This window comes from Hyperoodon ampullatus (genome assembly GCF_949752795.1).
Source record: "Hyperoodon ampullatus genome assembly, chromosome: 16".
Taxonomy (NCBI): Eukaryota; Metazoa; Chordata; class Mammalia; order Artiodactyla; family Ziphiidae; genus Hyperoodon; species Hyperoodon ampullatus.
The window spans coordinates 56,417,263-56,432,280 of NC_136929.1; the positions used below are offsets into that span (position 1 = coordinate 56,417,263).

The window sequence follows — 15,018 nt, forward strand, 5'->3', positions numbered from 1 at the left end:
AGAGAGAGAGGAAATTCTATAAGCAGGGAAGTTTAACAATCAGATTTGTCTGTTACATGTCTATTGTCATTGACCTAATTACAGGGCTCCGGGTTTTGGAGTCTAAAAGGGGTGTACTCTGCTTGTTTAATTGGAGGTGCTCAGGGTGCCTTTCAATTGAGACCACTTGTGCTAATTCACTTTATTACTCCTACCCTGTCCTCCAAATGCTGTCTCTCTCTCTCCTTGGCCAGGGTTGGACAGATACTGACAGCCTTTGTCTCTTTGAACCCCATTTTTCTGTTTTGACACCTTCTTTCTTCAGTTACGCTGACCTAGTCTTTGAAAGTATTGCTGAGGTTTTGGCCCATCCCACCTTATGCTCTAATCACTCGGGCACAGCCCACGGCAGTAGCCACACCCACTCAAGAAGTTGCCCGTTCAGGAAGTTTGTCCGCAGCAGCGCGCCGTACTGACGGCAGCAGCGCGCAGGCGCAGTTCCCGGCTCCCGGTGGCGTGTTCCTCTTTTCCCGGGATCCCAGCGTCCCAGTAAGTGGACCGCGACTCTTCACAGTCAGCCTCCGGCTCCGGCTTACCCTGTGCTCCGGTCCCTCGCCCCGCAGTCCCCCAGCTTCCGGGGCCGCTGCTCTGGCCCGCACGCCTTCGCCGGCGACAGACCCATGGCCGAGCGCGGGGAACTCGATCTGACAGGCGCCAAGCAGAACACCGGAGTGTGGCTGGTCAAGGTAAGGTTTGCGCGGCTCCCGCTTGCGCTCCTCAAAGTAGTTTCAGTGACTTGAGACTGTCCCACCCCGTGCGCCTTTTAAAGCTCTTTACGGCCTTCTCATTAGAGCTTCAGTTATCTTGAGAAGCAAGACTCATTGTTATGCTCGTTTGCAGGCGAGAAGATTAGTTGAGGGACGCCCAGTGTTTTTCAGCCAATTAAGAGCCCGAACCTGCCTGGCGTGGATCTCCTTTCCCCACGACCTGGTTTTTCTGGGGCCCTGTCTTGGTGTCCCCCAATGTGAGCGGTGCATTTAACCCCAAACTGAAAAATTTCTGCATCTTCTCTTGGTGAAACTGATTTTAGTTATCAGTCTGTATAAGGAAGTTGAGTGTCTGCTTCCTGTTAGAATTTTCTCAGCCAGAAAGTAGAACTGGTCTTTGCGTACCCTTAAAGTGTTCTTTTAGGTTGTTGGTTCTTATGAAGTTCTCAGGAGAGCTGAGAGAGCTCTGAACTCAGGGAAGGAGAGGCCGTGGACTGGAGTGTTCTTTTAGAGCATGACCTGGTCTCGTGAAACTGTCAGCAAATGTCTTTCGTTTTGTTTTGTTTTGTAAAGACAGCAATCTTGATTAGCCCTTAGTGAGCACAGTATTTGTGCTTTACTTTTTTCATATTGGGGAGTGTTGTCTTTTAGGAGGGTTTCATAAGACATATGTATGTTCAAAATGTGATTGTGACAGTATCCGAAACTCAAGTAAAATGTAGGGACCTTGGTTTGTTAGATTTTTAAAAACTTACATCACGTGGCTGAGTTTTCATCAGTTAAATCTGAGAGGCCCTGTCTCTCTGAAGAAAATCTGTCTGCCTCTCCGAAGTAGCTCTCATGCTTATTCGCTAGCCAGTCGAACCCGTATTATATTCTTCAAAGCACTTGCCAGAGTCCAAAGTGATCCTGTGTTCAGTGTTGGTTACCTCCTTTTCCCCAGCACATGCACAGTCATATTTCGCGAGACTAGGCTCCTTGCCTGTCACACCCCGAACTGTGTTTGGCACATGGTAATAGCTCAGATATGTGATGAATGAATGAATGAACTCTTATTCTTCATTGCTAGCCTTAGTCTCTGGTACTCATTTGACTTATCATGGCGATATCAGTGTGATTTTAGTATCCTGGAAATCAAAGAGGAGATTATTATGCCTAGAGTAGAGGCTTGGGACTGTATACTGATACTGTCACATTGTGAAATGCGGATGTTTTAACTTTAGTCCACAAAAAGTGAGGAAGCTTTTGGAGGTTTTTGAGTAAGGCAGGGATGCAAATGATTCTTTTAGGGGGAAAAAAAACCTTGAAGGGAAGATAACAAAATTAGTCAAAATTAGAAAATTATCACAGGATCATAGGCATTTGATAGTGAATTCTGAGGAGTTAGGGAAACTTTTTCAGCAAAAGTTGTCAGGATGTGGTGACTGACTAAATGAGGATGTGAAAGAAAGCAATGAATCTAAAGTTAAGAAATTTTAGTGTTCTTTCATATATGGCCATTTGAATACATTTTATCACTTTAAAAAGAATTCACCTCAGACTAATGATTTGTTCTGTTTTATAAAGGTAGTTATAATGTTTCAATTATTTATTGTTTGCTGTATCATTGTTTCCTTACATCAATTTGACCTGCATTATTTCTTCTTTTTCTAACCTTATGTATTAAAGAAAAATAACAGGCTTGCAAATACTGCATCTTTCCAGAGTGTGAAAGGACTTTTTTTTTTTTTTTTTGGCCAGTTCTTGTTCTCTGACAACCTTGTCTCTTAAAGAGGATGAGAATTGCTATCAAATACTTTCTGTTCTAAAATCCATTCATGTTCCCTCTTTGTTTGACAACTTTTATTTCTGCTTTAGTTAAAGGAATGCTAGTAGGCAGTGAGGTTTGATTTGCACACCTGTCAGATAGTTTGAATTTGTTTCATTTGCGCTGGGATTAGCATCCAGTATGATTTTCCTGCCCTTATCCTAAGCATATTTGGATTTTTATCTCTGAATTATAGGGATAAATTATATGAGAGCTTCAAGTTGTAATGGTTAATTTCATTTTCAGCTTTCTTTGTGTGATATTAAAATATAACATGTTGTTTATAGAGTTTATTTTCATTCTTACCCAATTAGAATTTGTGAATAGAACTACATACAACTTTAAATCTTTTCAGTACACATTAATATTTCTTATAAATAATGCCTTGAGTTCTGATCTTTGAGGATCATTTGTTGTAAAATACATGAGTTTCTTCCTAGAGTACTGCAAGTTTATGGGCCATTTTGTTCATATTTGATTAATTCCATCACTAGACAGGTATGGAAAAGGATAAATACAGTAAGGACTATACATACAAGATCTCTGAGAGTTTTAAGTAGGAAAAAAGTTGTCAGGTGGGAACAGGGAAGACTTTGGGAAGGTGACGTTTAAGAAGAGCCTATGGAGTTGATTAGTTAGAAAAGACTTCCCAGCAGGGCTGGTGAGTGTGTTCAGGAAAAGGTAAATATAGTGGAAGATTGTGTACCAGAATATCCACTACCTGTAACTGTTCTGGCCTAATGAAATGCCATTTCTGGAGTTTTGAATATCTTAAATCTACAAGAGAATGATGATCTAAATAAGTTTTGATAGATAATAGACATGATTGGATTTAACTTCACAATAGATGTCACCTGCTAAAAAACATAAACAGCTGCAGTTTTTACCTGGTCAGGGAACTAGTCCCTTGTAGTTTGCATTGCCCTATTTCTGTTGCTTAGTCTATGCCACTGTTAGGTTGCCAGCTGATCACACTACTACTACACACCTGGTACCAAGTCAGGATCTAAAAATGATATTTAAAATGTTTTTAGCATAGTTCTTTTGTTTGGCTTCCAATATTTATGTATTTATTTTAAATTTATTTATTTATTTATTTATTTTAGTCTGCGTTGGGTCTTCGTTGCCACACGCAGGCTTTTCTCTAGTTGCGGCAAGTGGAGGCTACTCTTTGTTGCGGTGCGCGGGCTTCTCATTGCAGTGTTTTCTCTTGTTGCGGAGCACGGGCTCTAGGCACGTGGGCTTCAGTAGTTGTGGCATGTGGGCTCAGTAGTTGTGGCTCATTGGCTCTAGAGCACAGGCTCAGTAGTTGTGGCGCACGGGCTTTGTTCCTCCACGGCATGTGGGATCTTCCCGGACCAGGGCTCGAACCTGTGTCCCCTGCATTGGCAGGTGGATTCTCAACCCCTGTGCCACCAGGGAAGCCCGGCTTCTCATATTTAGACTTCTGGAAAAAAAAAATCATCTTATCTAGTTATGATTGGCAGGAGGGTAGGGTACCTGATGAGGAAGAGGGGGAGATAAAGCTGGCAGGGTGTTTAGGAGTGGTGGGGTTTTTGTAAGTAATGAATGTCATACTGGAGCTTGAATGATAAGAAATGCTATCTTTTGAGGGAAATGGACAGGTGGAGGTACTGACAAGCGCTGCAGTGGGTCCAACCAACAGCTTCCTAGCCAGCAAAAAGGTGTGTTTCACACTCCATCGGCCTTCCTCTTATAAGCATTTTGATTGATACTTGTTGGAGGAGGGAATCAGGACAGGAGGGATGGACACCATCCCCTGTGAGTATTGGGTCCTCCATTCAACAACTCAGATGCCACCAAGCTCAACTTTTATTTTTTCACAGACAGTTAAACAGTTGGACATTGGCAGCCAGAGAGAAAGCTGTGTACCAGGGAGAGATGAAACCGGAATGGGTGATACCCCAAAGTCTTGCAGGAGAAAAAGGAACTTACATTTATAATGTACCAAGTATTTTGCACAGCAAACCTGTGAAGTAGGTACTAATTATATTTTTCAGATGATAAAATTGAGGTTTCGGGAGGTTAATTATCTTGCCCAAGCATAGAACAGTAATTCAGATTTAGGTCTGCTTGGCTAGAAAGCTTACGCCAGGAATAGGAAATGTCTTTTTTTCCCCTTGGTTTTCTTTAATGAATCATCTCCTTGGAGACCAGAGGTGAGGTGGGGGACTTTGTTTTTATGGCCTTGGGTCTTGTCAGCTCCATATGTTGACCTTCAAGAAAACGTGTGAGTAGAAGCTGCCTGTCATAGATTGGGTTCCCAGGAAGCTGGTTCTGAGGAGGAGGTTAGCATGCAGACGTTTGTTATGGAGTGCTCCTGGGATCATCACCTATGGAAGAAAAAGGACTTATGCAGGATTGGGCACAGCATGGTTTGCCCCAGGAACAGTGGGCGATTGTGGCCAAAGGGCCTGTCTTCAGTGGAGGCAATTCCACAGAGAGCTAACAGCTGAGGGCTCTCTGTGGTCGCTCCCAGCAGCTAGGGGAATAAGGCCTTCAATCCAAAACGAGGAAAAGGGTGTCACATCAGTGTCTAATACAGTGTCCAATACTCTGGGAGAAACAGGGCTTTAGAGACTAGTAGTTGGGGAACTAGATACTTAATGATGCAAAGTTGGCAAACAAGCTTAGGGGAGTAACTACTGTATATATCACCTTAGCACCTTGGCTTCAAAGGCACTGTTGACCTTACAATTGACCTGTAGCTTGAGCGAGCGGGTTGATTCATCCAACAAGCTTTCAGTGATGGCCAGTCATTGTTCTAGGCTCTGAGTGTGTTATGGTGAGCAAGAACAGACATGGCCTGGGCTCTGTAAACTAGGATCTGTAGTCTGCTGCTGGAGAGAGACATCAGTCACGTCCTAATGAAGACAGTTCCAAACAGATAAGGGCACTGAAGCAAGGAGTACTGTTTTGTGAGTGTGGATAGCAAAGGAACTTGACTTAGTCGGGGAGGTCAAGGGAGTTTCCCTGAGGAAATAATGCTTAAGTAAGTCATTTTCTGGTCTTGGGAAATCTGAGAAAACATCCCTGTACCCATTATCTTGTCTCTATCTCATTTTCTTTAATGAATGTGTAGACAGTGGAAACAACACAGATATCTCACAAGTGACATGTTGACAATAGTGTTTTGTGGAAATTTACTAAGAATAGAATTCAGGTGTTCTCATCCAGAAACAAAGGTAATTATGTGTGGAGACGATATGTTAATTAGCTTGACTAGTGTAATCATTTCACTGCATATATCAAGTCATCATGTTGTACACCTTAAAAATAAAATATAATGTTTTAATTAAAAATATCAGCTGTCCAGGGGCTTCCCTGGAGGCGCAGTGGATAAGAATCTGCCTACCACTGCAGGGGACACGGGTTCCATCCCTGGTCTGGGAAGATCCCACATGCCACGGAGCAACTAAGCCCAGACACCACAACTACTGAGCCTGCGCTCTAGAGCCCACGCGCCACAACTACTGACCATGAGCCTAGGGCAACAAGAGAAGCCACCACAAGGAGAAGCCTGCACACCACAACAGAGTAGCCCCCGCTCGCCACAACTAGAGAAAGCCTGCATGCAGCAACGAAGACCCAACGCAGCCAAAAATAAATAAAATTAAATCTTAAAAAAAGAAAAAAAACAATAAAAATAAAAATATCAGCTGTCCAAAAAAAAGTATTTTGGAGCCTTGAAACCATATATACCATTATTTTTTCCTTTTCCTTCTACGTCTTTTTTCACAACTTAATGGGCTGGGACTTCTGGGAAGCCCATTTCCGTAAGCTCTTGGTGTAGAAAGTTATATATGATTGACATAGTATCCTCATTGTATTCTGTTTTTCATTACAAGGGTGTAGTGTTTTGGTAACCTTTTGAATTAAATAAGCTGGTAGGCTTACCTGGGAACTTACTTTTTTCTTTTTTTTGGCCGCATTGCCCGCAGCATGCCAGATCTTAGTTCCCTGACCAGGGACTGAACCCGTGCCCCCTGCAGTTGGAAGCGCAGAGTCTTAACCACTGGACCACCAGGGAAGTTCCATGGGAACTTACAGTTTGATTATAATAATGATGACAATGCAGTATGAGTTCCAAACTTGTTTTTATCAATTAACTTCTGGGATGTAATCTTTTTTTAAGTTGGCAATTGCTTGTATTAGATACAGTTATTGTACTGGATTTGATTCTTAAATTTGTTTTAGTATATGATATATACTTAGAACTATTGTCTTGTTGTTTGGTGGCTTAAATTGTAGTCTCCAGCAGTTTGATCATAGAATCTTCTGACCTGGTTAATGTATTGAAGAACAGTGGTCTCATCAAGAGCTCCAGAACATTCTTTTTTTAAAAATTAATTATTTAGTTTTGGCTGCATTGGGTCTCCGTTGCTGCATGCAGGCTTTCTCTAGTTGTGGCAAGGGGGGGCTACTCTTCGTTGTGGTGCGTGGGCTTCTCACTGCGGTGGCTTCTGTTGTTGTGGAGCACAGGCTCTAGGCACGCGGGCTTCGGTAGTTGTGGCTCGCAGGCTCAGTAGTTGTGGCATGCAGGCTCAGTAGTTGTGGCTCGCAGGCTCTAGAGCACAGGTTCAGTAGTTGTGGCGCATGGGCTTAGTTGCTCCGTGGCATGTGGGATCTTCCTGGACCAGGGCTCGAACCTGTGTCCCCTGCATTGGCAGGCGGATTCTTAACCACTGCGCCACCAGGGAAGCCTCAAGAGCTCCAGAACATTCTTGTCTTCCCTTTATCTTAATAACATTTCAGGGAACCAGCAATGAGGGGACAGTGGCAGGTTGGAAAATGCTCCACTCTACTATTGGTGTTTTCTTCTCTTTCCCCTTATTTTAAGGTAGATCTCTGAAATAAGGTTTCCCTTTGAGAATGCAGTGAGATTTATTAAAATTAAATTCTGTATCCTGGATTTATCCTAATAACACCATCATTGTCATTACATTAACATTTCTTCAACAATATCCAGTCATTAAAATAATAACTCTGTTCCTACGGTGTGCCAGGCTATTCTAGATGCTAGGGATGTGGCAGTAAACAAAACACACGAAATATCTATCTCGTGCAGATTGCATTCTAACGGGGAGCGAGAATGGACAATAAACAGATAAGTATATAGCAGGTGATAAGTGCTCTGAAGAAAAACAAGTCAAGGTAAAAGGTGTAGAAGGTAGCTGGGGATGCTATTTTAATAGCGTGGGGAAGGGCCTCACTGATAAGGTGGGCCTTGAGCAGAGACCTGAAGGAAGTTATGGGGATGCCCTTAAGATATCTGGAGGAAGAGCATTCCAGACAGAAGTAACAGCGAATCAAAGGCCGTCGGATGGGATGGTGTTGGGAATGTTCACAGATCTGTGTGATTAGAGTCGAGTGAGTGAACGCAGTAGGAGGGTCATGAATCCATAGATCCGTGAGGCCATGGATTGCAGAGGGCTGAATCACCTAAGACATTATAGAGGATTTTTACAGTGAGTGACATGGGAATCGAGTAGCCCTAGAGAGGCAGCTTGGCATGCTGATTGTGGAGCTAGACTGCCTAGGTTAGAATCCTGGCTTCCCACCGCCAGTAATTGTGAGACTTTGGACAAATGATAACTTTATGGTGCCTTAGTTTCTTCATCTGCGAAATGGAATAATAATAGAGCTGTTATGAGGATTAAGTGAAGTAAAAATTTTAAGTGCTTAGAAAAGTACCTGGCACGTGTTAAGCACTGTGTAGATGTCTGTTAAATAAATTGAAAGGCTTTGAGCAGAACAGTATCATGTGACTTAGGTTTTAATATGGTCGCTCTGGCTGCTGTATTGAGACTAAAGTGTACATGGGCAAGAGTGGAAGCAAGGGAATCAGGAGGCTATTACAGTAAGAGATGGCTATTACAAGAGATGATGGTGACTTGGATTAGGCTGGTAACCCTGGAATTGGTGAGAAGGACATGGAGTCCGGATATAATTTGAAGGTGTTGCTGACAGGCTATGTCAGTTAATTGGATGTGGAATGTGAGAAAAAAGGAGCTATTCAGGGTAACTCCAGTTTCAGACTGAGTGCCTGGAAGGACGGAGTCGACTTTTACTGAGATAGGAAAATTGCAGGAGGAACAGGTTTATGAGGGAGAAATAAGAGTTCTGGTGTGGATATTTTGAGTTTGAAATGTCTAGTGAATATTCAGATGGAGAGTTTGAGTAGGCAGTTGGATATACAAGTTGGGATTTGGAGGGGAGAGCTATACATTTGGGAGTTGTCATTATACAGAGGGTATTTAAAGTCAAGAGATTGGATGAGATTACATAAGATTGAGTGTGGATGGAGAAGAGGAAAGGTCTGAGGACTGAAATCAGAGCCCTCTGAAGTTAAGAGGTCAGGAAGATGAGAATCTAGATGTGTGGAGACCAAAAAAGGAGAGTCCAGAGAAGTAGGAGGAAAATCAAGAGAGATTGGAGTGACTTGAAGCCAAGTAAAGAAAGTGTTTGAAGAAGGAGGAAGCAGTAAGTTCTCAAATATTGTTGATAGGTCTGCAAGACGAGGACTAAACATTGGCTTGGCGATATGGCGAGCTTTTGTAACCATGGGAACCAGTTTCACCAGAGTTGTAGAGGGGAAGCCTGTCTAGAGCAGAACAAAGTGGCAGAGGAGGAACTGTAGTCAGCCAGCAGAGATGGCTCTTCAAAGAGCTTTGCTGTATAGAGAGGCGGAGAGACAGGACAGTGGGTGGAAAGAATTATACAGCCTGCCCTTGCCAGGTGTGTGATCATGAGTCACTTTGCTAACCTCCCTGTGCCTCAGTTTCCTCATTTGTAAAATGGAGACGATAAAAGGATTGCGTGAGAGCTAAATGGTTAATATATTTAAAACATTTAAAAGAGTGCTCATCACTTCATGTATTAGTTATCTATTGCTATATAACATTATCGCCACAGACTTAGTAGCTTACAATAGTGTGCATTTATTATTTCATAGTTTCTGTGGATCTGGAGTCCTGGTGTGGCTTAGCTGGGTCCTCTGCTTCAGAGCCTCTCACAGGATGCAGTCAAGGTGTCAGCCAGGGCTGGACTCGCAGCTGAAGCTGTGCCTGTGGAAAGACTGTTTCCAAGGTTCCGTGGCTGGCAGAATTCTGTTCCTCTAAGGTTGTGGGACCGAGGGCCTAAATTCCTAGCTGACTGTTGGCTGGAGCCTGCCCTTAGTTTCCTGCCACATGGGCTTCGAAGCAAGACAGAGATCACAATCTGATGTAACCTAATCACAGAAGTAACATCCCATTCATCACCTTTGCCATATTGCATTGACCAGAAGGAAGTCACAGGCCCTGTTCTCACCCAGGGAGAGGCAGTTACACAAGGGTGCGAATATCAGGAGGTGGGGATCATTGGGGGCCATCTTAGAGTCTTCTGCCACATTTAGTAAGCGCTCTGAGTGTTAGCTATCACCATCATCATTGTTACTGTGATGGGGGAATAATTACGTAAAGGGAGTGGAGGAAAGGGTAGAATTGAAAGAAAGATGTCCTTGATTAGACTACAGGGAAAAATTCAGTGCACCCCTGGAGGAATTGGCCGTACATAGTTCATCTGTTAAAAGGGGAAAGCAGGGCTTTCCTGATGGCGCAGTGGTTGAGAGTCCGCCTGCCGATGCAGGGGACACAGGTTCGTGCCCCGGTCTGGGAAGATCCCACATGCCACGGAGCGGCTGGGCCCGTGAGCCATGGCCGCTGAGATTGCGCGTCCGGAGCCTGTGCTCCACAACGGGAGAGGCCACAGCAGTGAGAGGCCCGCGTACCGCAAAAAATAAATAAATAAATAAAAAGGGAGGGGGGAAGCAGAGTAAAAGCCCCACGTGTGGCTAAGCGGTAGATTGATTGATTGACTCTTTGGCCAAGCGGTATGGCATGCAGGATCTTAGTTCTCGAGGCATGCGGGGTCGAACCCGCGCCCCGTGCAGTGGAATCTCGGAGACTTAACCACTGGACTGCCAGGGAAGTCCTAAGTGGTAGATTTGGAAGTATCCTTTTGATTGTTCATCTTTCCTCAGTGGAAGAGGAACGAAGAAGTGTTACATATTTGAGGAGTGAAGAGAACATGTGACCTGTCTGCAGTGGCTTTCCCACTGCAAGTGAGAATTGACCAGGGAGAGGGCGTTACATTGCCTGGCATCTTGAAGGGCTTACTTGATGTTAGTAGCCGTGTATTTCAAGGGAGACCGTTGAGCATGATTGTTTTTCTTCAGCTGCTCAGGTGCAAGTGTGGAGGAAGAATAGCACGATCAAATAAAACAATAAATAGATAAATTAATTAATAAAATAAGTAGTCGTATAGCTTGGCTTTAATCAGGATTAGGTTCTGCCAGGCCAATATGATGGAGGGAGTTAGGGGCAAGAGAATGGTTATAATGATGGGTTTGTAAAGTGTAGCTCCGTTAAAGAGAGGCGTGAGGACATAAGCAGACAGATGTAGAGTCTATGATTGGAGGGATGGAAGAATTGTTGGAGTCGAAGTACTGAGGAAAGGGCCGGGAAGTTAGGAGGTGGTGGTCAGAATTGTTCCTTGAAATACAGTTTGCGGAAAGGGGTACTGTTACTGATAACGAGAAAGTCTTACAGTATCTAAATGTAGGGCTCGTTTGAATCAGTAACTTGGAATATGATGAAGAAAAGCCACCATCTTTCCCCTAAAGACTTTGTTAGGGAATACAGCTTGTGATCACTTGGTAGAGTAGGCTGCTATCTGTAGAACAGAGTTTTCTCTTTGTGTTAGAGTAATTGACAAGAAGGTTCCCTGGGGCTAAAAATCGAAGGCAAGCAAGAAGCAAAGGCTTACTTGTTAGGCAGTATTTCAGGATTGAGGCCATGAGGTAATAATTTACATAGTTCAAGGATTCAGGGTTTTATTTGATGTTGTAACAGTATTTGTCCAGATCAGTTTCAGATCTTGTATTTAGTTCTGACAGGTAATGTTGACATTTGCTTCTTTGACTAACCAGTATCCTCTTGCTCTGACACTGTAACAGCACCCTGCGTCTACAGTAAGTGCTGTAACAGCACTTGCTTAGGGCTCCCTCTTTTCAGTTTCTGTGATTCTAATGGTGTTGACTGTCCCTCACCAGAGGTGTCATTGACTCAGGCTGACAGTGCAAGGATCTCATCTGTGGGTTCAATTATAGGCCCAAGGAAGGACACATGACCTAGTCAGAGCCACGAGAGACAGTTACAGTTTTGCTGGGGATTTGGGGAAAGAGAACTCTTGCTCTTCAGAAGCGGCTTCAGCCATCTTGCTACACAAGGGGGAAGGCTGTCAAAGAAGTGAGTCAGTGTGGTGAGAAGAGATGAGATGGTGAAGGAGACCTGGTTCCATCATTTGAGCCCTTCATCAAGCCACTTTAAAACTACCTCTGGAATTTTTAGTTACTTTTGCCAATAAATCCTCTGTATGCCCAAGTGGGTTTTCTTCTCATTTGTAATCAAAGGAGACCTAATAGGTAGATACAGTTATCAGAAGGAGTTTGCCAAGTCCTCTAAGCATGCATAAATAAGTGGAGTGCAGTGTAGTTGAAACTTTAAGATGTGGAATCTTCAAAACCCCTTTTCCTTTAGGATCTTTTACATACTCTTATTTAGTTGTATAACAAAGAGAGCATCTGACCAATCTGGAGTCCTCTTGTGGCTGATACTAGCTAACCATGTCATTTCAACCCCCTGAGCCTCGGTTTTCGGTAGCAAATTTTGCAGGGTGATTGGGAGGATTAAATGGCATAGTGGGTGGAAAATGTGTAGCACTGTACCTGACACTGTTGGCTCCCTTCCCCTTCATCTTTTCTAGCATATTGTCTGACACAGTAGTTGTTCAGTATATTTCAGTGTAAAGAATGAACAAATACCATTAGGATCTTCTTTTATTCTTGAATTTTTACTATATCCAGAGCACTGCTATTTGTTTGACTAATGGTCAAGTGGTTCTTTTTGCAAAAGAAATTGTGCTAGATTTTTTTTTTCCTTTCCAGCCCTGGAAGGTCTCTCTGGCTCAGTTACACATTCATGTTCATGTTATCATTCCAGGATTACTGTGGGAAATAATAATGACACCTGATACTCACTGAGTGCTTGTTTGTGTGAGGCATTATGCTTCATACTTTATATGTACGTATAAAGTATGAAGCATACCTTAACAGTATGTACGGATTCCCGAGTTCAAACTACTTGTTAGAAGAAATGAGATAAGGTCCATAGTAGACATTCAGCATATATTCCCTTAATCTTTTTGAGAATTAAAACCCTTCTGATTACATATATCTAATTTCAGACACAACACAGTTAAGAACATAGATACTGGAACCACACTGCCTGGGTTTGAATCCTGGCTCCTCATTTGCTAATTATATACCCTTGGCTAAATTTTAAAATCCCTGGGTGATCCAAATCATAATCTGGAAAATGGGGGATATTCCCTGGTGGTGCAGTGGTTAGGAATCTGCCTGCCAATGCAGGGGACACGGGTTCGAGCCCTGGTCCGGGAAGATTCCACATGCCATGGAGCAACTAGGCCTGTGCACCACAACAACTGAGCCTGTGCTCTAGAGCTCACAAGCCACAACTACTGAGCCCACGTGCCACAACTACTGAAGCCAGCATGCCTAGAGCCTGTGCTCCGCAACAAGAAGCCACTGTAATGAGAAGCCCGCGCACTGCAAAGAAGAGTAGCCCCTGCTCACCGCAACTAGAGAAAGCCCACATGCAGCAACGAAGACCCAATGCAGCCAAAAATAAAATTAATTAATTAATTAAAAAAAAATTCCCTGTAGAGATGTGAGGTATAAATGTATGAAAAGTGCATATAGGGCTTCCCTGGTGGCGCAGTGGTTGAGAGTCTGCCTGCTGATGCAGGGGACACGGGTTCATGCCCCCGTCCGGGAAGATCCCACATGCTGCAGAGCGGCTAGGCCCGTGAGCCATGGCCACTGAGCCTGCGCATCTGGAGTCTGTGCTCCGCAACGGGAGAGGCCACAACAGTGAGAGGCCCACGTACCACAAAAAAAAAAAAAGAAAAGTGCATATAAGTGTCAGGGAAGTACTATTATATAACTGCTAGCTGTTATATTGACTAATTTATTTCAGCAGATCCTTCATCATATTGGTCAGAGTTATAATCTTATACATAATAAATATATGTAAAATATATAAAAATATAAAATATGACTTTTGAATCATCTTAAGCTCAGTAGTGTCTCTAAATAATATCATGTCAGGGCTTCCCTGGTGGCGCAGTGGTAGAGAGTCCGCCTGCCAATACAGGGGACATGGGTTCGTGACCCGGTCCGGGAAGATCCCACATGCCGCAGAGCGGCTGGGCCCGTGAGCCATGGCCGCTGAGCCTGCGCGTCCGGAGCCTGTGCTCCGCAACGGGAGAGGCCACAACAGTGAGAAGCCCGCATACCACACACACAAAAATAATAAAAATAATAATAATAATAATAATAATATCATGTCAGAGTGTTACGCTCCTCCAAGAAGCGTCTTCTGGTAGCCTTTCTCATCTCTGAACTTTTATTGGACTTATCTGGGGACATAAGTTAGCACTTCATTATTGTTAATTTATATGACCAGTTTTAGTTTTGTGTCATCAACTCGACTGACTTTAAACACTTTGAGAGCTAAAATCATTTCTTACGTATCTTAGTACCTCTTTAGTGCAAAACATATAATGAGAGCTTGCTACTTAATTAGCAATTATTACAGACAGAAAGTATATATAGAAGCCATATATCACTATGTTTAAAAAGATTTGTTAGCATCTAAAACATAGTCTAATAGTGTCTTACTTTGTTTTAGGTTCCTAAATATTTGTCACAGCAATGGGCTAAAGCCCCTGGAAGAGGTGAAGTTGGGAAACTGCGGATTGCCAAGTAAGTTATTTATGAATTTTTGACATTTTATAAAACTTTTATGAATTTTTTTACAAGTGCTTTTAAATGTAATTAGAATTCTTTTTCAAACAGAGAATTTACCTGAAAAATAAGAAGTAATGAGCATGCCAAGGCTTGTCAAGAGATGATTAGGTGCCCTGTAAGGATTCGTGTGTACGCATGTGTATACACACACACACACACACACACACTCATTCCTTTAATGAAAGGTGTAAATATCAAGTAAAATTTATTGGTAAAGCCTACTGGCAGTGAAGTAGCAGAGTATGTAGTTACCTCATCCATCTATCTGCTCCGCATCTTTGAGGAGGTACGCTTGAGTTGGGCATAACTGGATGCACCAAGTTAAGGGCTTCAGGAGAAGGATTTTTCCATTGTGCCACCATACCTATTTATAGAGGCTTTGGAAGAGGGTAGGGAACATCTGGTAAACAATGTAAGAGTATTGTTTCCTGGTTGAGAAAATAACCTTGTTAGAAAAGGAAGCCTCCATAGCTCAGCTGGTGTCAGCCATAGGCCTTGTGTTCCCCTCTTAC

At 43.1% G+C, this 15,018-nt stretch overlaps 1 protein-coding gene across 3 annotated transcripts in view; it reads left to right on the forward strand.

Annotated features, from left to right (window-relative positions):
* Positions 1-659: 659 nt before the first annotated feature.
* The window catches only part of GTF2F2 (general transcription factor IIF subunit 2), a gene marked incomplete at its 5' end in the record, with an annotated part of 154,595 nt that continues 140,236 nt past the window's right edge, over positions 660-15,018 (forward strand). For 2 of the 3 annotated variants that reach the window (XM_079722059.1, XM_079722061.1), the window contains 2 exons: positions 660-725; positions 14,388-14,461. In XM_079722059.1, coding sequence (XP_079578185.1) covers positions 660-725; positions 14,388-14,461 — 140 coding nt within the window. The remainder of the gene's footprint in view (positions 726-14,387; positions 14,462-15,018) is intronic. The other variant, XM_079722060.1, reaches the window with a different exon arrangement.